The sequence below is a fragment of the Leiobunum rupestre genome, chromosome 2 (genome assembly GCF_980474605.1).
Source record: "Leiobunum rupestre chromosome 2, qqLeiRupe1.1.hap1, whole genome shotgun sequence".
Taxonomy (NCBI): Eukaryota; Metazoa; Arthropoda; class Arachnida; order Opiliones; family Sclerosomatidae; genus Leiobunum; species Leiobunum rupestre.
The window spans coordinates 83,309,321-83,332,336 of NC_143385.1; the positions used below are offsets into that span (position 1 = coordinate 83,309,321).

At 34.4% G+C, this 23,016-nt stretch overlaps 1 protein-coding gene across 1 annotated transcript; it reads left to right on the plus strand.

The window, feature by feature from the left end:
• The first annotated feature begins 838 nt into the window (after window positions 1-838).
• On the plus strand, window positions 839-13,322 carry LOC149959771 (glycolipid beta-1,4-mannosyltransferase egh-like). Its single transcript, XM_090167390.1, has 4 exons — window positions 839-872; window positions 1,431-1,495; window positions 1,548-1,664; window positions 11,928-13,322. The coding sequence occupies exons 1-4, from the start codon at window positions 839-841 to the stop codon at window positions 13,320-13,322; spliced, it is 1,611 nt and encodes a 536-aa protein (XP_090023516.1).
• The last annotated feature ends 9,694 nt before the right edge of the window (window positions 13,323-23,016 follow it).

The window sequence follows — 23,016 nt, forward strand, 5'->3', positions numbered from 1 at the left end:
TCTCTAGCGGTGTAAGTAGAGCGTTGGCCCGCTTTTTAGATGGCAATGTAGGGCGTAGGACGTCGTGTGTTTCTCATGGAGTAAGCTTGGGTGTAGATGTGGTCGTAGATCGTTATGATGGAACGGGGGGGGGGGGGCATGGAATAGACCTACTTTTGGCGTTCGCACGAGTTTTACCGATTCATTCATCACTCTCGGGAGATCAATAGCCTAAATCGTTCCATGTGTCATATTCCGTTTAATTCGGCGGTTCGCTTACACTGCGGAAGTGATTATAGTCTACGTGGTTGTTTGATATTTACATCGGAAACAGCCATCAATTCGCAGGTAATTTTTTTAGTTCGTTATTTCGTTAATTTGTCGTTGGTATTAGGTACTCTTTCGAGGCGTGGCTTTTAACCTTTGACCTCTTCATTCCGCAAATTCCCATTGAAGTCTTCCAGTTTAAGGTTTTTGCCTAAGAGAGTGCAAGTCCTAAAAATTAGTGGGAGGGGAGAGAGTATACTTGTTGGACTGTTGGTTATGCTAAGATTAAAAAAAAATTGTGGTTTGAATGGATTTGTATAGTCAATAGCATTCATTTGTTTTGCTGAAATTCCGAGCAAAGAAAATTGTATAACTAATAACGAAATTCTGAAAATCGAGTGAGTAGAATAGATATACTTAGCCTTATTTATTGGTATTTTCGAATTAATCAGATTTAGTAGTTATACGTATATTGTAAAATCAACGAATGAATTTCATAGCAAAAATTGCCTTTAACTTAACGCCACACCGCGTTAAATATACTTTTAGAGTTCATTTGACCAATGGCCAGTAATTGATTTTGCTCTCAAGCATGCGTCAGGACCATTCTTGCGGAACTGATGTTGGTAATGGCTTAACTATTAATATTCTCGCAGTGAAGAGAGAACAACCAAATTAGAAATTAAACATTAAGAATACTTTTTGTTGGAAATTTCAGGTATGTTAAAAAATAATGGACAATTTTATTTTAGATAGTGCCATTTGCGGTTATTTCACGGTACTTCCAGAAACTACATCGCAAAGACGAGGATTCCTTCATCTAAACTATTTCCAAAACATCAAATATTTCGTAGTAATGTTGTGAAATAACTGAATGTGGTAGTATCTGAAATAAAATGTTTGTTCTTTACACAGTTATATTCCTCGCGATACAAAATATCGTACGTTTAAAAATTAGCGGTAAACTTTAATTTTAGGGGATTACTTTAGTTAAACTAAGTCGACGCTTGAAACGAGTTAGGCCTACTGAATTTTTTTTTTAAATAGTCGTAAGTCTGGTCACGTGGATTGAGTTTGGTGGTAAAGAAAAGTAGTTCCAAATGTATGCTTGTTAAACTTAAACTGTCGATTAGTCAGTCCAGATTAATTCGGTTTTGATTTGCGGTAATTATTACTTTTTTTAGGACTTGGTTCAAACAACGACTTCAAAATGACGCTGTTCTCAAACCAAGATTATTTTAATTTTACCGTAAGTATGGCATCACCTTTACCATTTAAACCACTTTGTTGTTTCGCTGAAGAGAGAATTGAGCTTGGGAAATCTCAGACGCGTCGTTAGAGTAGAAGCTGGTACCACTTACCAGGGCCCATGCAGCGGGCCCAGGTTTGAACTCTTCTCCCAAGTTTATCTCCATAAAGTAATTGTTATTTCCAATAATAATTGATGTCTTGGGCTGGAAATGATTCTTTTAACGGAACCCGAGCCGGTCTTGACGGCCCTGACGAGATTCTTTGATCTTGACGGCCCTGACGAGATTCTTTGATCTTGACGGCCCTGACGAGATTCTTTGATCCGAGAAACCCCTGGAACCACTGATTTTCATTTTGTAGCAACTGCAGAGATTTTAATGAACTGCGTGTTCCATAAGGATTATTCAATGAAATTGATATTTTGGTCTATACTAATCAGTAATTGAACCTAGGGCGTTTCCTGGATCTTAATTATTAGTGGGCTCTTTCAGAAATTTGGAGGAATGGGCTAAAACCACCGTCGCGCCCTCTCGCCTTTTGGGGAGAGGAACACCAACCCCCAGGAAAACAAACCCACAGGAGCAGATCAATTGCATGATTATCAGGATAATCTCAAAGGATTGATCAATATTTAATCGGATTATATCGTTATTAAGTTAATAAATCGTTATTAAATTGATAAATCATTATTAAATAGATAAATGGTTATGAAATCGTTATTAAATTTATAAATTGTTACAAAATCGTTATTAAATTGATAAATCGTTATAAAATTGGTAAACGGTTATAAAATCGTTATTAAATTGATAAATCGTTATATAATCGTTATTAAATTGATAAATCGTTATGAAATCGTTGTTATATTGATAAATCGTTATGAAATCGTTGTTTAATTGATAAATCGTGATAAAATCGTTATTAAATTGATAAAATGTTATACAATCGTTATTAAATTGCTAAATTGTGATTAAATGGTTATTTTAGTGATAAATCGTTATTAGATCGTAATTATATTGATAAATCGTGATAAAATCGTAATTAAATTGATAAATCATGATTCAATCGTTATTTAAGTGATAAATTGTTATTGAATTGAAAATTCGAGATTAAATCGTTATTTAAGTGATAAATCGTTATTAAATTGAAAATTCGTGATTAAATCCTTATTAAATGGAAAATTCGTTATTATATCGTTATTAAATTGAAAATCCGTGATTAAATCGGTATTAAATTGAAAATTCGTGATTGAATCGTTATTAAATTGAAAATTCGTGATTAAATCGTTATTAAATTGAAAATTCGTGATTAAATCGTTATTAATTTGATAAATAGTGATTATATCGTCATTAAATAGATAAATCGTTATTAATTTAATAAATCGTAATTAAATTGAAAATTGTGATTGAATAGTGATTAAATCGTTATTAAATTAATTGATTACGATTAAATTAATACATCGTGATAAAGTTAACAAATCATTATTAAATTAATAAATGTTGATTACATCGAGATTAAGTTCATAAATCGTGATAAAGTTAACAAATCATTTTTAAATTAATAAATGGTGATGACATCGAAATTAAGTTCATAAATCGTGATAAAGTTAACAAATCATTTTTAAATTAATAAATGGTGATTAGATCGAAATTATGTTAATAAATCGTGTTAAAGTTAACAAATCATTTTTAAATTAATAAATGGTGATTAGATCGAAATTAAGTTAATAAATCGTGATAAAATCATAATTTATTTAATTAACCGTAATTTATTCGTTATTAAATTTTTATTAAAATAAATAGCGATAAAATAGTAATATATTTAAATAACCGTGATATATTCGTTATTAATTTTTTATTAAAATAAACCGTGATTAAAATAATAAAATCTTTATTAAATTAATAAATCATGATTAAACTAATAAATCGTAATTAAATTAGTAAATAATGATTAAATTAATATATCATTATTAAAGTAATAAATCAAAATTAAGTTAATAAATCGTGGCAAAATCGTAATTTATTAATATATTAATATAAATCTTAATTAAAATAAACTGATTAAATCGTTATCAAAATAAATCGTGTTTAAATCGTTATTAAAATAAATCTTGTTTAAAACGTAATTAAAATAAATCTTGTTTAAAACGTTATTAAAATAAATCTTGTTTAAAACGTTATTAAAATAAATCTTGTTTAAAACGTTATTAAAATGGTGATGATTAAAATAAAAAATCTCGATTAAAATAATAAATTGTGAGTAAACTAATAATGATTAAAACAGTAAATTGTTAACACAATAATAAATCATGACAAAAACACTAAATTGTTAACAAAATAATAAATCGTGATTATAACAATAAATCGTTAACACAATAATAAATCATGATTAAATTAAAAAATCTTGATAAAATCGTTATTATATTGATAAATCGTGATTAAATCTTTATCATTTTAATATATAGTTATTAAATAATTGAATCTTTATTAAATAAATAAATGGTTATTTAATTACTAAATGATGATTACACCGGAATTAATTTAATCTTCGTTATTTTATTTAAAAATGGTAATTACATCTAAATTAAATTAATAAATCGTTATTAAATTAAACAATGTTTATTACATCAAAATTAAACTGAAAAATGGTGATTTCATCGAAATTAAATTAATAAATAATTATAAAATCGTTATTAAATTAATAAATCGTAAATAAATAGTTTTTAAAGTAAACCCTCATTAAGTCGTTAATAAAATATACCGTGATTAAACCGTGATTAAAATAAACCGAATTAAACCGCGATTGAACCGTTATTAAATTAAATCGTTATTAAATTTCACAGTGATTACATCGTTATTAATTCGTAAATAAATTAATAAATCGTGATTAAATCGATATTAAATTAAATCGTTATTAAATTTCACAGTGATTACATCGTTATTAAATTTCACAGTGATTACATCGTTATTAAATTTCACAGTGATTACATCGTTATTAAATTTCACAGTGATTACATCGTTATTAAATTTCACAGTGATTACATCGTTATTCAATTTCACAGTGATTACATCGTTATTAATTCGTAAATGAATTAATAAATCGTGATTAAATCGATATTAAATTAAATCGGGATTAAATGTTAATTCAATTATAAAATCTTTATTAAATTAATACATTAAAATAATAAATCATTATGAAATTAATAAATCGGGATTAAATCGTTATTAATTTGATAAATAGTGATTATATCGTCATTAAATAGATAAATCGTTATTAACTTAATAAATCGTAATTAAATTGAAAATTGTGATTGAATAGTGATTAAATCGTTATTAAATTAATTGATTACGATTAAATTAATACATCGTGATAAAGTTAACAAATCATTATTAAATTAATAAATGTTGATTACATCGAGATTAAGTTCATAAATCGTGATAAAGTTAACAAATCATTTTTAAATTAATAAATGGTGATGACATCGAAATTAAGTTCATAAATCGTGATAAAGTTAACAAATCATTTTTAAATTAATAAATGGTGATTAGATCGAAATTATGTTAATAAATCGTGTTAAAGTTAACAAATCATTTTTAAATTAATAAATGGTGATTAGATCGAAATTAAGTTAATAAATCGTGATAAAATCATAATTTATTTAATTAACCGTAATTTATTCGTTATTAAATTTTTATTAAAATAAATAGCGATAAAATAGTAATATATTTAAATAACCGTGATATATTCGTTATTAATTTTTTATTAAAATAAACCGTGATTAAAATAATAAAATCTTTATTAAATTAATAAATCATGATTAAACTAATAAATCGTAATTAAATTAGTAAATAATGATTAAATTAATATATCATTATTAAAGTAATAAATCAAAATTAAGTTAATAAATCGTGGCAAAATCGTAATTTATTAATATATTAATATAAATCTTAATTAAAATAAACTGATTAAATCGTTATCAAAATAAATCGTGTTTAAATCGTTATTAAAATAAATCTTGTTTAAAACGTAATTAAAATAAATCTTGTTTAAAACGTTATTAAAATAAATCTTGTTTAAAACGTTATTAAAATAAATCTTGTTTAAAACGTTATTAAAATGGTGATGATTAAAATAAAAAATCTCGATTAAAATAATAAATTGTGAGTAAACTAATAATGATTAAAACAGTAAATTGTTAACACAATAATAAATCATGACAAAAACACTAAATTGTTAACAAAATAATAAATCGTGATTATAACAATAAATCGTTAACACAATAATAAATCATGATTAAATTAAAAAATCTTGATAAAATCGTTATTATATTGATAAATCGTGATTAAATCTTTATCATTTTAATATATAGTTATTAAATAATTGAATCTTTATTAAATAAATAAATGGTTATTTAATTACTAAATGATGATTACACCGGAATTAATTTAATCTTCGTTATTTTATTTAAAAATGGTAATTACATCTAAATTAAATTAATAAATCGTTATTAAATTAAACAATGTTTATTACATCAAAATTAAACTGAAAAATGGTGATTTCATCGAAATTAAATTAATAAATAATTATAAAATCGTTATTAAATTAATAAATCGTAAATAAATAGTTTTTAAAGTAAACCCTCATTAAGTCGTTAATAAAATATACCGTGATTAAACCGTGATTAAAATAAACCGAATTAAACCGCGATTGAACCGTTATTAAATTAAATCGTTATTAAATTTCACAGTGATTACATCGTTATTAATTCGTAAATAAATTAATAAATCGTGATTAAATCGATATTAAATTAAATCGTTATTAAATTTCACAGTGATTACATCGTTATTAAATTTCACAGTGATTACATCGTTATTAAATTTCCCAGTGATTACATCGTTATTAAATTTCACAGTGATTACATCGTTATTAAATTTCACAGTGATTACATCGTTATTCAATTTCACAGTGATTACATCGTTATTAATTCGTAAATGAATTAATAAATCGTGATTAAATCGATATTAAATTAAATCGGGATTAAATGTTAATTCAATTATAAAATCTTTATTAAATTAATACATTAAAATAATAAATCATTATGAAATTAATAAATCGGGATTAAATCGTTATTAATTTGATAAATAGTGATTATATCGTCATTAAATAGATAAATCGTTATTAACTTAATAAATCGTAATTAAATTGAAAATTGTGATTGAATAGTGATTAAATCGTTATTAAATTAATTGATTACGATTAAATTAATACATCGTGATAAAGTTAACAAATCATTATTAAATTAATAAATGTTGATTACATCGAGATTAAGTTCATAAATCGTGATAAAGTTAACAAATCATTTTTAAATTAATAAATGGTGATGACATCGAAATTAAGTTCATAAATCGTGATAAAGTTAACAAATCATTTTTAAATTAATAAATGGTGATTAGATCGAAATTATGTTAATAAATCGTGTTAAAGTTAACAAATCATTTTTAAATTAATAAATGGTGATTAGATCGAAATTAAGTTAATAAATCGTGATAAAATCATAATTTATTTAATTAACCGTAATTTATTCGTTATTAAATTTTTATTAAAATAAATAGCGATAAAATAGTAATATATTTAAATAACCGTGATATATTCGTTATTAATTTTTTATTAAAATAAACCGTGATTAAAATAATAAAATCTTTATTAAATTAATAAATCATGATTAAACTAATAAATCGTAATTAAATTAGTAAATAATGATTAAATTAATATATCATTATTAAAGTAATAAATCAAAATTAAGTTAATAAATCGTGGCAAAATCGTAATTTATTAATATATTAATATAAATCTTAATTAAAATAAACTGATTAAATCGTTATCAAAATAAATCGTGTTTAAATCGTTATTAAAATAAATCTTGTTTAAAACGTAATTAAAATAAATCTTGTTTAAAACGTTATTAAAATAAATCTTGTTTAAAACGTTATTAAAATAAATCTTGTTTAAAACGTTATTAAAATGGTGATGATTAAAATAAAAAATCTCGATTAAAATAATAAATTGTGAGTAAACTAATAATCAATGATTAAAACAGTAAATTGTTAACACAATAATAAATCATGACAAAAACACTAAATTGTTAACAAAATAATAAATCGTGATTATAACAATAAATTGTTAACACAATAATAAATCATGATTAAATTAAAAAATCTTGATAAAATCGTTATTATATTGATAAATCGTGATTAAATCTTTATCATTTTAATATATAGTTATTAAATAATTGAATCTTTATTAAATAAATAAATGGTTATTTAATTACTAAATGATGATTACACCGGAATTAATTTAATCTTCGTTATTTTATTTAAAAATGGTAATTACATCTAAATTAAATTAATAAATCGTTATTAAATTAAACAATGTTTATTACATCAAAATTAAACTGAAAAATGGTGATTTCATCGAAATTAAATTAATAAATAATTATAAAATCGTTATTAAATTAATAAATCGTAAATAAATAGTTTTTAAAGTAAACCCTCATTAAGTCGTTAATAAAATATACCGTGATTAAACCGTGATTAAAATAAACCGAATTAAACCGCGATTGAACTGTTATTAAATTAAATCGTTATTAAATTTCACAGTGATTACATCGTTATTAATTCGTAAATAAATTAATAAATCGTGATTAAATCGATATTAAATTAAATCGTTATTAAATTTCACAGTGATTACATCGTTATTAAATTTCACAGTGATTACATCGTTATTAAATTTCACAGTGATTACATCGTTATTAAATTTCACAGTGATTACATCGTTATTCAATTTCACAGTGATTACATCGTTATTAATTCGTAAATGAATTAATAAATCGTGATTAAATCGATATTAAATTAAATCGGGATTAAATGTTTATTCAATTATAAAATCTTTATTAAATTAATACATTAAAATAATAAATCATTATGAAATTAATAAATCGGGATTAAATCGTTATTAATTTGATAAATAGTGATTATATCGTCATTAAATAGATAAATCATTATTAAATTAATAAATGTTGATTACATCGAGATTAAGTTCATAAATCGTGATAAAGTTAACAAATCATTTTTAAATTAATTAATGGTGATGACATCGAAATTAAGTTCATAAATCGTGATAAAGTTAACAAATCATTTTTAAATTAATAAATGGTGATTAGATCGAAATTATGTTAATAAATCGTGTTAAAGTTAACAAATCATTTTTAAATTAATAAATGGTGATTAGATCGAAATTAAGTTAATAAATCGTGATAAAATCATAATTTATTTAATTAACCGTAATTTATTCGTTATTAAATTTTTATTAAAATAAATAGCGATAAAATAGTAATATATTTAAATAACCGTGATATATTCGTTATTAATTTTTTATTAAAATAAACCGTGATTAAAATAATAAAATCTTTATTAAATTAATAAATCATGATTAAACTAATAAATCGTAATTAAATTAGTAAATAATGATTAAATTAATATATCATTATTAAAGTAATAAATCAAAATTAAGTTAATAAATCGTGGCAAAATCGTAATTTATTAATATATTAATATAAATCTTAATTAAAATAAACTGATTAAATCGTTATCAAAATAAATCGTGTTTAAATCGTTATTAAAATAAATCTTGTTTAAAACGTAATTAAAATAAATCTTGTTTAAAACGTTATTAAAATAAATCTTGTTTAAAACGTTATTAAAATAAATCTTGTTTAAAACGTTATTAAAATGGTGATGATTAAAATAAAAAATCTCGATTAAAATAATAAATTGTGAGTAAACTAATAATCAATGATTAAAACAGTAAATTGTTAACACAATAATAAATCATGACAAAAACACTAAATTGTTAACAAAATAATAAATCGTGATTATAACAATAAATCGTTAACACAATAATAAATCATGATTAAATTAAAAAATCTTGATAAAATCGTTATTATATTGATAAATCGTGATTAAATCTTTATCATTTTAATATATAGTTATTAAATAATTGAATCTTTATTAAATAAATAAATGGTTATTTAATTACTAAATGATGATTACACCGGAATTAATTTAATCTTCGTTATTTTATTTAAAAATGGTAATTACATCTAAATTAAATTAATAAATCGTTATTAAATTAAACAATGTTTATTACATCAAAATTTAACTGAAAAATGGTGATTTCATCGAAATTAAATTAATAAATAATTATAAAATCGTTATTAAATTAATAAATCGTAAATAAATAGTTTTTAAAGTAAACCCTCATTAAGTCGTTAATAAAATATACCGTGATTAAACCGTGATTAAAATAAACCGAATTAAACCGCGATTGAACCGTTATTAAATTAAATCGTTATTAAATTTCACAGTGATTACATCGTTATTAATTCGTAAATAAATTAATAAATCGTGATTAAATCGATATTAAATTAAATCGTTATTAAATTTCACAGTGATTACATCGTTATTAAATTTCACAGTGATTACATCGTTATTAAATTTCACAGTGATTACATCGTTATTAAATTTCACAGTGATTACATCGTTATTCAATTTCACAGTGATTACATCGTTATTAAATTTCACAGTGATTACATCGTTATTCAATTTCACAGTGATTACATCGTTATTAAATTTCACAGTGATTACATCGTTATTCAATTTCACAGTGATTACATCGTTATTAATTCGTAAATGAATTAATAAATCGTGATTAAATCGATATTAAATTAAATCGGGATTAAATGTTTATTCAATTATAAAATCTTTATTAAATTAATACATTAAAATAATAAATCATTATGAAATTAATAAATCGGGATTAAAATAATAAATCATTATTAAGTTAATAAATCATAATTAAAATAATAAATCATTATTAAGTTAATAAATCATAATTAAAATAATAAATCATTATTAAATTAATAAATCATGATTAAAATAATAAATCATGATTAAAATAATAAATCATTATTAAATTAATAAATCATGATTAAAATAATAAATCATTATTAAATTAATAAATCATGATTAAAATAATAAATGATGATTAAAATCATAAATCATGATTAAAATAATAAATCATGATTCAAATCATAAATCATGATTCAAATCATAAATCATGATTAAAATAATAAATCATGATTAAAATCATAAATCGTTATTATATTAATAAAACATGATTATAATAATAAATCGTTATTAAATTAGTAAATATTGATGTAAATAATAAATCTTCATTAAATTCATAAATCATGATTTAAATAATAAATCGTTATTAAAATAATAAATAAAGATTAAAATTATTGATCGTGATTTAAATAATAAATAATTATTAAAATTATTGACCGTGATTTAAATTATAAAACAAAATTAAAATAACGAAATTGTTAATGAATCGATTATATCGATATTTAAATGATTGAATCGGTTTGGTTTTGATATAATTTTGATTATTTTTGTAATAATTCTAGTTTGATTATTGGGTAAGCCGAAAGCCCCCTCGTAGGCCTCTGACCTTCTTGGAGCCTTAATATTCAGGTTGAAAACATGATGTTCACTCCCTCAGTAAATAGAACTCCTGGACAGCAACGAACCGTGTTTTAATGCTATATAGTTGTAAAATCTGAATTTCCCGTTGAAATTGACGCGGTTGTCTATTTGATGTAGGTCAATGCATAGGTTGGACTGATTCGCCGCGGTGAACGGAAATGCACGTGTACTCCCGCTAGCGTTCGACCAGCACACCTGCATCCGCAAAATGAAACCCCAATAAATGAATTTTAAATCGAAATCATGTTTTTTGTGTTATATTAACAAAGTTTAGAGAATTAGGAGATCCTACTTCAATAATGATATTCCATTAAAAAAAAATGTTAAGTTAATATCAATTCTAGGTTTTTGTTTTGAAGTTATTAAATTACTTCTCTAAATTTGCACGTTTTGAATTCTTTTTATATTTATTTGACAAAGCTTAATATTTCAAAAATACAGAGACAAATTTATATTACAATTATCTAGATGTAGAAAATCTAGAAAAAATTAACAATTCGTATAGGCTGTAAAAACTTTGATAAAGCCATATGGACCAGTGATTCGTAGAGGTAATTAACGAAGAAGCAGTAGAGTAACTTAGGACCTTTGGGGCACACCCGTAAAACACAACCGGGGCCATTTTCCCCGAAATCTTTTGTAGCGTTGTTCTTTACGCCATTATTACGAAACCGTTGATAAATGCTAGAGGTCAAGTTATTTGAAATTCCTGTCTCAGCCAACTTAGGCTATACTTTTTGTTTACCTTCAAAATTTGTGTCTCTTCCGTGAAATGGCAACGCGTATCACTTATATGAAGCTCAATTAATATTTTTCATTATTTTTCAGTTAACTTGGAAATGTGATAAGGGAACGGTTAAACATGGCGTTCACTGCGTTTCTTTAGTTTTCACTATAGTAGTGTTTTTTAAATACGCCATCAAACCGTACGATATCGATTCCAATATTGATATTTTCGAAGAATACGGTGCTATAAAACTCTTTCTGTATTACGTATTGTACATCTTACCACTTTTAAGTTTACCGAGATGCGTGCTGACGTTCTTAGGGTTAATATTCTTCAACACGTTTCCGAGAAGACCGAAACTTCGCGCCAAACTTTATCGCATTCCTTTCATTTGCGTCCGGATCGTCACTAAAGGCGATTTCCCCAACTTAGTGGAGAAAACGGTTCTGAGGAACATAGAAGCGTTCGAAGAAGCCGGCTTGGACAACTTCCTGATAGAAATTATCACGGAAAAGCCGCAAAACATCAACCTGAAACGGAAGAACTGCTTGGAAATCGTGGTTCCGGAGAAGTACAGGACGAGAAAGAACACGCTTTACCGAGGACGAAATCTGCAATACGCCATCGAAAACAGAAGACATCGCAAAGAAACGTGGATCGTTCACTTGGACGAAGACACGGTTCTGACCTCGGACGCGGTGGTAGGAATCGCCAACTTGGCCACTGATAGGAAGCACGACATGGGCCAAGGCCGAATCTTGTGCAACGACCCTTACTACATCCGAGATTGGAAGGATTACGTTTTCTTCAGCTTCTTCGACGGATATTTCATGATGACTCACTCTGGGATGATGCGTTTCTACTACAGCGTCACGCATCGCGCCCACGTCGGCGCCATTGGAACGTTCTTCGTCTGCAGATCGGACATCCTCGAGCGAGTCTCCTTTGATATGGAGCCCAAATATTCCATTACCGAAGACGTCAACTTCGCCTTGAGAGCTTCTCAAATGGGTTACAGCATCGATTGGGTCGAAGGTGACGTATACAACCAGAGTGTAACTAGCGTCAAGGACGTGATCGATCAGAGAGCTCGATGGCTACGAGGCATGATCAACAACGTCAGGAACCCGGATATCCTCTTCAGACACAAGTTTTTCTTTCTAAATTTCGTAGTTAATTGGTGTTTAGGTTTCCCCACTATGCTTGTTTTATTGGTGCAAGGCTTCTTCCCTTGTCTCCCTGGATTCCACTTAATGCACTTCGTGAAAGCATTCATTCTAGCCATGGATTGGTACATCGACTTGTTCGCCGTTATTCAAACCAAATCGTTGATGAACGGACAAGGACAAATGTTCGACGACGAGAAGTTTTTGTTGTGTCGGATCTTGATGACGGTATTTTTGGAGCTGCCGGCCAAAATATTCGTCTACGTAGCGTCTTCCTTCATGGCTTTCAATCTGAAAACGTACCACGTCGCCAGCAAGAAACAAAACTAGTGATTCGCCGCGTTCTATCTCGCTCTTTGGGTAAATTCAAGGCGCCCAATAACTTGACTATATACCTCGAAAAGTGATACGCGGTTTACGGTATTTTGTAACTATTTTTATTTAAGTTATTTTAGAAGGTGTAACGTGATATTTCGCGAAGTCGATTTTACATATCTATAAATACAATTGTAAAGATTAATTAGTGTTTTTGGACCAGCTTCGATTGATTGATCGAAACTGAAACATTCGCTAATTGAAGGGAACATCCATAATGAACGTGAGCACAGTTTTTTGAAATTTATTTAAACCACACCCTTAATATCTATAAAATATTTTTTGTCTTTACCGAAATCGGAATCTTTTATAGATTTTGTGCTAGTTATATCTGTATTATTAAAAACAAATTTTGCACCATGTTGAGAAAACGTTTTGCTAATTTTCTTTCCAAATGTTGCTCAGCAAACAATGTTAATTTTCTTTGGGTACCTTAGTTCTAATGATAAATGTAATTGTAACGGACTTCAACTTAATAAGCCTTTTCATTTTACATAGTGGACACTTTGTGCTTAGTAAAAGAAAATCCAGCTGTTTGGAAACTTCGAGGTTCTATAAAAATGTAAACTGTTAATTCAGTTAGCTAGTTTTACCTGCAAGCAAACATTATAAAGTTTTATTAAAAGCAAAAATATATAAATACCTTAATTATTCAAATATAATTTATTAACCTAAAAAATACCTTTTTATAATATTTTAAAAATAAATTGTAATAGCAATTGACATTACAATAAAATAAATATTGTTATATAAGTTAGATGAATATTTCTCATTATTATGCGCATTCCATAACAGTGACAATGGAAAATGCTCGCCACTTTTGGAATAAAAATAATTAAACGCACCTTCAAGAATTCCTACTCCGTCGGTCTATCGCCATTCCAAAATTATCGGGTGATGTTGTCAAGGGTTTCGTCCTTCTTCTTCACCCCCTTCGAAGCGCACTAGGGCCGCCCCTCCAATTATTCCTACTCCGTCAGTCTATCGCCATTCCAAAATTATCGGGTGATGTTGTCGAGGGTTTCATCCTTCTTCTTCACCCCTTCGAAGTGCTCTAGCGCCGCACCTCCAGTTATTTCTTCTCCGTCGGTCTATCGCCATTCCAAAATTATCGGGGGATGTTGTCGAGGGTTTCATCCTTCTTCTTCACCCCCTTCGAAGCGCTCTAGGGCCGCACCTCCAAGTATTCCTTCTCCGTCGGTCTAACGCTATGCCGAAATTCTCAGGTGAAGCTGTCGAGGATTTCGTCCTTCTTCTTCACCCCCTTCGAGGTACTCTAGGGCCGCACCTCCAAGTATTCCTTCTCCGTCGGTCTAACGCTATGCCGAAATTCTCAGGTGAAGCTGTCGAGGATTTCGTCCTTCTTCTTCACCCCCTTCGAGGTGCTCTAGGGCCGCACCTCCAAGTATTCCTTCTCCGTCGGTCTAACGCTATGCCGAAATTCTCAGGTGAAGCTGTCGAGGATTTCGTCCTTCTTCTTCACCCCCTTCAAAGTGCTCTAGGGCCGCACCTCCAAGTATTCCTTCTCCGTCGGTCTAACGCTATGCCGAAATTCTCAGGTGAAGCTGTCGAGGATTTCGTCCTTCTTCTTCACCCCCTTCAAAGTGCTCTAGGGCCGCACCTCCAAGTATTCCTTCTCCGTCGGTCTAACGCTATGCCGAAATTCTCAGGTGAAGCTGTCGAGGATTTCGTCCTTCTTCTTCACCCCCTTCGAGGTGCTCTAGGGCCGAACCTCCAAGTATTCCTTCTCCGTCGGTCTAACGCTATGCCGAAATTCTCAGGTGAAGCTGTCGAGGATTTCGTCCTTCTTCTTCACCCCCTTCAAAGTGCTCTAGGGCCGCACCTCCAAGTATTCCTTCTCCGTCGGTCTAACGCTATGCCGAAATTCTCAGGTGAAGCTGTCGAGGGTTTCGTTCTTCTTATTCACCCCCATCGAGATGGTCTAGTGCCGCACCTCCAAGTATTTCTTCTCCATCGGTCTAACGCCATGCCAAAATTGTCAGGTGATGCTGTTGAGGGTTTCGTTCTTCTTATTAACCCCCATCGAGATGGTCTAGTGCCGCACCTCCAAGTATTTCTTCTCCATCGGTCTAACGCCATGCCAAAATTGTCAGGTGATGCTGTTGAGGGTTTCGTTCTTCTTATTCACCCCCATCGAGATGGTCTAGTGCCGCACCTCCAAGTATTTCTTCTCCATCGGTCTAACGCCATGCCAAAATTGTCAGGTGATGCTGTTGAGGGTTTCGTTCTTCTTATTCACCCCCATCGAGATGGTCTAGTGCCGCACCTCCAAGTATTTCTTCTCCATCGGTCTAACGCCATGCCAAAATTGTCAGGTGATGCTGTTGAGGGTTTCGTTCTTCTTATTCACCCCCATTGAGATGGTCTAGTGCCGCACCTCCAAGTATTTCTTCTCCATCGGTCTAACGCCATGCCAAAATTGTCAGGTGATGCTGTTGAGGGTTTCGTTCTTCTTATTCACCCCCATCGAGATGGTCTAGTGCCGCACCTCCAAGTATTTCTTCTCCATCGGTCTAACGCCATGCCAAAATTGTCAGGTGATGCTGTTGAGGGTTTCGTTCTTCTTATTCACCCCCATCGAGATGGTCTAGTGCCGCACCTCCAAGTATTTCTTCTCCATCGGTCTAACGCCATGCCAAAATTGTCAGGTGATGCTGTTGAGGGTTTCGTTCTTCTTATTCACCCCCATCGAGATGGTCTAGTGCCGCACCTCCAAGTATTTCTTCTCCATCGGTCTAACGCCATGCCAAAATTGTCAGGTGATGCTGTTGAGGGTTTCGTTCTTCTTATTCACCCCCATCGAGATGGTCTAGTGCCGCACCTCCAAGTATTTCTTCTCCATCGGTCTAACGCCATGCCAAAATTGTCAGATGATGCTGTTGAGGGTTTCGTTCTTCTTATTCACCCCCATCGAGATGGTCTAGTGCCGCACCTCCAAGTATTTCTTCTCCATCGGTCTAACGCCATGCCGAAATTCTCAGGTGAAGCTGTCGAGGATTTCGTCCTTCTTCTTCACCCCCTTCAAAGTGCTCTAGGGCCGCACCTCCAAGTATTCCTTCTCCGTCGGTCTAACGCTATGCCGAAATTCTCAGGTGAAGCTGTCGAGGATTTCGTCCTTCTTCTTCACCCCCTTCGAGGTGCTCTAGGGCCGAACCTCCAAGTATTCCTTCTCCGTCGGTCTAACGCTATGCCGAAATTCTCAGGTGAAGCTGTCGAGGATTTCGTCCTTCTTCTTCACCCCCTTCAAAGTGCTCTAGGGCCGCACCTCCAAGTATTCCTTCTCCGTCGGTCTAACGCTATGCCGAAATTCTCAGGTGAAGCTGTCGAGGGTTTCGTTCTTCTTATTCACCCCCATCGAGATGGTCTAGTGCCGCACCTCCAAGTATTTCTTCTCCATCGGTCTAACGCCATGCCAAAATTGTCAGGTGATGCTGTTGAGGGTTTCGTTCTTCTTATTAACCCCCATCGAGATGGTCTAGTGCCGCACCTCCAAGTATTTCTTCTCCATCGGTCTAACGCCATGCCAAAATTGTCAGGTGATGCTGTTGAGGGTTTCGTTCTTCTTATTCACCCCCATCGAGATGGTCTAGTGCCGCACCTCCAAGTATTTCTTCTCCATCGGTCTAACGCCATGCCAAAATTGTCAGGTGATGCTGTTGAGGGTTTCGTTCTTCTTATTCACCCCCATCGAGATGGTCTAGTGCCGCACCTCCAAGTATTTCTTCTCCATCGGTCTAACGCCATGCCAAAATTGTCAGGTGATGCTGTTGAGGGTTTCGTTCTTCTTATTCACCCCCATTGAGATGGTCTAGTGCCGCACCTCCAAGTATTTCTTCTCCATCGGTCTAACGCCATGCCAAAATTGTCAGGTGATGCTGTTGAGGGTTTCGTTCTTCTTATTCACCCCCATCGAGATGGTCTAGTGCCGCACCTCCAAGTATTTCTTCTCCATCGGTCTAACGCCATGCCAAAATTGTCAGGTGATGCTGTTGAGGGTTTCGTTCTTCTTATTCACCCCCATCGAGATGGTCTAGTGCCGCACCTCCAAGTATTTCTTCTCCATCGGTCTAACGCCATGCCAAAATTGTCAGGTGATGCTGTTGAGGGTTTCGTTCTTCTTATTCACCCCCATCGAGATGGTCTAGTGCCGCACCTCCAAGTATTTCTTCTCCATCGGTCTAACGCCATGCCAAAATTGTCAGGTGATGCTGTTGAGGGTTTCGTTCTTCTTATTCACCCCCATCGAGATGGTCTAGTGCCGCACCTCCAAGTATTTCTTCTCCATCGGTCTAACGCCATGCCAAAATTGTCAGGTGATGCTGTTGAGGGTTTCGTTCTTCTTATTCACCCCCATCGAGATGGTCTAGTGCCGCACCTCCAAGTATTTCTTCTCCATCGGTCTAACGCCATGCCAAAATTGTCAAGTGATGCTGTTGAGGGTTTCGTTCTTCTTATTCACCCCCATCGAGATGGTCTAGTGCCGCACCTCCAAGTATTTCTTCTCCATCGGTCTAACGCCATGCCAAAATTGTCAGGTGATGCTGTTGAGGGTTTCGTTCTTCTTATTCACCCCCATCGAGATGGTCTAGTGCCGCACCTCCAAGTATTTCTTCTCCATCGGTCTAACGCCATGCCAAAATTGTCAGGTGATGCTGTTGAGGGTTTCGTTCTTCTTATTCACCCCCATCGAGATGGTCTAGTGCCGCACCTCCAAGTATTTCTTCTCCATCGGTCTAACGCCATGCCAAAATTGTCAGGTGATGCTGTTGAGGGTTTCGTTCTTCTTATTCACCCCCATCGAGATGGTCTAGTGCCGCACCTCCAAGTATTTCTTCTCCATCGGTCTAACGCCATGCCAAAATTGTCAGGTGATGCTGTTGAGGGTTTCGTTCTTCTTATTCACCCCCATCGAGATGGTCTAGTGCCGCACCTCCAAGTATTTCTTCTCCATCGGTCTAACGCCATGCCAAAATTGTCAGGTGATGCTGTTGAGGGTTTCGTTCTTCTTATTCACCCCCATCGAGATGGTCTAGTGCCGCACCTCCAAGTATTTCTTCTCCATCGGTCTAACGCCATGCCAAAATTGTCAGGTGATGCTGTTGAGGGTTTCGTTCTTCTTATTCACCCCCATCGAGATGGTCTAGTGCCGCACCTCCAAGTATTTCTTCTCCATCGGTCTAACGCCATGCCAAAATTGTCAGTTGATGCTGTTGAGGGTTTCGTTCTTCTTATTCACCCCCATCGAGATGGTCTAGTGCCGCACCTCCAAGTATTTCTTCTCCATCGGTCTAACGCCATGCCAAAATTGTCAGGTGATGCTGTTGAGGGTTTCGTTCTTCTTATTCACCCCCATCGAGATGGTCTAGTGCCGCACCTCCAAGTATTTCTTCTCCATCGGTCTAACGCCATGCCAAAATTGTCAGGTGATGCTGTTGAGGGTTTCGTTCTTCTTATTCACCCCCATCGAGATGGTCTAGTGCCGCACCTCCAAGTATTTCTTCTCCATCGGTCTAACGCCATGCCAAAATTGTCAGGTGATGCTGTTGAGGGTTTCGTTCTTCTTATTCACTCCCATCGAGATGGTCTAGTGCCGCACCTCCAAGTATTTCTTCTCCATCGGTCTAACGCCATGCCAAAATTGTCAGGTGATGCTGTTGAGGGTTTCGTTCTTCTTATTCACCCCCATCGAGATGGTCTAGTGCCGCACCTCCAAGTATTTCTTCTCCATCGGTCTAACGCCATGCCGAAATTGTCAGGTGATGCTGTTGAGGGTTTCGTTCTTCTTATTCACCCCCATCGAGATGGTCTAGTGCCGCACCTCCAAGTATTTCTTCTCCATCGGTCTAACGCCATGCCAAAATTGTCAGGTGATGCTGTTGAGGGTTTCGTTTTTCTTATTCACCCCCATCGAGATGGTCTAGTGCCGCACCTCCAAGTATTTCTTCTCCATCGGTCTAACGCCATGCCAAAATTGTCAGGTGATGCTGTTGAGGGTTTCGTTCTTCTTATTCACCCCCATCGAGATGGTCTAGTGCCGCACCTCCAAGTATTTCTTCTCCATCGGTCTAACGCCATGCCAAAATTGTCAAGTGATGCTGTTGAGGGTTTCGTTCTTCTTATTCACCCCCATCGAGATGGTCTAGTGCCGCACCTCCAAGTATTTCTTCTCCATCGGTCTAACGCCATGCCAAAATTGTCAGGTGATGCTGTTGAGGGTTTCGTTCTTCTTATTCACCCCCATCGAGATGGTCTAGTGCCGCACCTCCAAGTATTTCTTCTCCATCGGTCTAACGCCATGCCAAAATTGTCAGGTGATGCTGTTGAGGGTTTCGTTCTTCTTATTCACCCCCATCGAAATGGTCTAGTGCCGCACCTCCAAGTATTTCTTCTCCATCGGTCTAACGCCATGCCAAAATTGTCAGGTGATGCTGTTGAGGGTTTCGTTCTTCTTATTCACCCCCATCGAGATGGTCTAGTGCCGCACCTCCAAGTATTTCTTCTCCATCGGTCTAACGCCATGCCAAAATTGTCAGGTGATGCTGTTGAGGGTTTCGTTCTTCTTATTCACCCCCATCGAGATGGTCTAGTGCCGCACCTCCAAGTATTTCTTCTCCATCGGTCTAACGCCATGCCAAAATTGTCAGTTGATGCTGTTGAGGGTTTCGTTCTTCTTATTCACCCCCATCGAGATGGTCTAGTGCCGCACCTCCAAGTATTTCTTCTCCATCGGTCTAACGCCATGCCAAAATTGTCAGTTGATGCTGTTGAGGGTTTCGTTCTTCTTATTCACCCCCATCGAGATGGTCTAGTGCCGCACCTCCAAGTATTTCTTCTCCATCGGTCTAACGCCATGCCAAAATTGTCAGGTGATGCTGTTGAGGGTTTCGTTCTTCTTATTCACCCCCATCGAGATGGTCTAGTGCCGCACCTCCAAGTATTTCTTCTCCATCGGTCTAACGCCATGCCAAAATTGTCAGGTGATGCTGTTGAGGGTTTCGTTCTTCTTATTCACCCCCATCGAGATGGTCTAGTGCCGCACCTCCAAGTATTTCTTCTCCATCGGTCTAACGCCATGCCAAAATTGTCAGGTGATGCTGTTGAGGGTTTCGTTCTTCTTATTCACCCCCATCGAGATGGTCTAGTGCCGCACCTCCAAGTATTTCTTCTCCATCGGTCTAACGCCATGCCAAAATTGTCAGGTGATGCTGTTGAGGGTTTCGTTCTTCTTATTCACCCCCATCGAGATGGTCTAGTGCCGCACCTCCAAGTATTTCTTCTCCATCGGTCTAACGCCATGCCAAAATTGGCAGGTGATGCTGTTGAGGGTTTCGTTCTTCTTATTCACCCCCATCGAGATGGTCTAGTGCCGCACCTCCAAGTATTTCTTCTCCATCGGTCTAACGCCATGCCAAAATTGTCAGGTGATGCTGTTGAGGGTTTCGTTCTTCTTATTCACCCCCATCGAGATGGTCTAGTGCCGCACCTCCAAGTATTTCTTCTCCATCGGTCTAACGCCATGCCAAAATTGTCAGGTGATGCTGTTGAGGGTTTCGTTCTTCTTATTCACCCCCATCGAGATGGTCTAGTGCCGCACCTCTAAGTATTTCTTCTCCATCGGTCTAACGCCATGCCGAAATTGTCAGGTGATGCTGTTGAGGGTTTCGTTCTTCTTATTCACCCCCATCGAGATGGTCTAGTGCCGCACCTCCAAGTATTTCTTCTCCATCGGTCTAACGCCATGCCAAAATTGTCAGGTGATGCTGTTGAGGGTTTCGTTCTTCTTATTCACCCCCATCGAGATGGTCTAGTGCCGCACCTCCAAGTATTTCTTCTCCATCGGTCTAACGCCATGCCAAAATTGTCAGGTGATGCTGTTGAGGGTTTCGTTCTTCTTATTCACCCCCATCGAGATGGTCTAGTGCCGCACCTCCAAGTATTTCTTCTCCATCGGTCTAACGCCATGCCAAAATTGTCAGGTGATGCTGTTGAGGGTTTCGTTCTTCTTATTCACCCCCATCGAGATGGTCTAGTGCCGCACCTCCAAGTATTTCTTCTCCATCGGTCTAACGCCATGCCAAAATTGTCAGGTGATGCTGTTGAGGGTTTCGTTCTTCTTATTCACCCCCATCGAGATGGTCTAGTGCCGCACCTCCAAGTATTTCTTCTCCATCGGTCTAACGCCATGCCGAAATTGTCAGGTGATGCTGTTGAGGGTTTCGTTCTTCTTATTAACCCCCATCGAGATGGTCTAGTGCCGCACCTCCAAGTATATCTTCTCCATCGGTCTAACGCCATGCCAAAATTGTCATGTGATGCTGTTGAGGGTTTCGTTCTTCTTATTCACCCCCATCGAGATGGTCTAGTGCCGCACCTCCAAGTATTTCTTCTCCATCGGTCTAACGCCATGCCAAAATAGTCAGGTGATGCTGTTGAGGGTTTCGTTCTTCTTATTCACCCCCATCGAGATGGTCTAGTGCCGCACCTCCAAGTATTTCTTCTCCATCGGTCTAACGCCATGCCAAAATTGTCAGGTGATGCTGTTGAGGGTTTCGTTCTTCTTATTCACCCCCATCGAGATGGTCTAGTGCCGCACCTCCAAGTATTTCTTCTCCATCGGTCTAACGCCATGCCGAAATTGTCAGGTGATGCTGTTGAGGGTTTCGTTCTTCTTATTAACCCCCATCGAGATGGTCTAGTGCCGCACCTCCAAGTATTTCTTCTCCATCGGTCTAACGCCATGCCAAAATTTTCAGGTGATGCTGTTGAGGGTTTCGTTCTTCTTATTCACCCCCATCGAGATGGTCTAGTGCCGCACCTCCAAGTATTTCTTCTCCATCGGTCTAACGCCATGCCAAAATAGTCAGGTGATGCTGTTGAGGGTTTCGTTCTTCTTATTCACCCCCATCGAGATGGTCTAGTGCCGCACCTCCAAGTATTTCTTCTCCATCGGTCTAACGCCATGCCAAAATTGTCAGGTGATGCTGTTGAGGGTTTCGTTCTTCTTATGCACCCCCATCGAGATGGTCTAGTGCCGCACCTCCAAGTATTTCTTCTCCATCGGTCTAACGCCATGCCAAAATTGTCAGGTGATGCTGTTGAGGGTTTCGTTCTTCTTATTCACCCCCATCGAGATGGTCTAGTGCCGCACCTCCAAGTATTTCTTCTCCATCGGTCTAACGCCATGCCAAAATTGTCAGGTGATGCTGTTGAGTGTTTCGTTCTTCTTATTCACCCCCATCGAGATGGTCTAGTGCCGCACCTCCCAAGTATTTCTTCTCCATCGGTCTAACGCCATGCCAAAATTGTCAGGTGATGCTGTTGAGGGTTTCGTTCTTCTTATTCACCCCCATCGAGATGGTCTAGTGCCGCACCTCCAAGTATTTCTTCTCCATCGGTCTAACGCCATGCCGAAATTGTCAGGTGATGCTGTTGAGGGTTTCGTTCTTCTTATTCACCCCCATCGAGATGGTCTAGTGCCGCACCTCCAAGTATTTCTTCTCCATCGGTCTAACGCCATGCCAAAATTGTCAGGTGATGCTGTTGAGGGTTTCGTTCTTCTTATTCACCCCCATCGAGATGGTCTAGTGCCGCACCTCCAAGTATTTCTTCTCCATCGGTCTAACGCCAT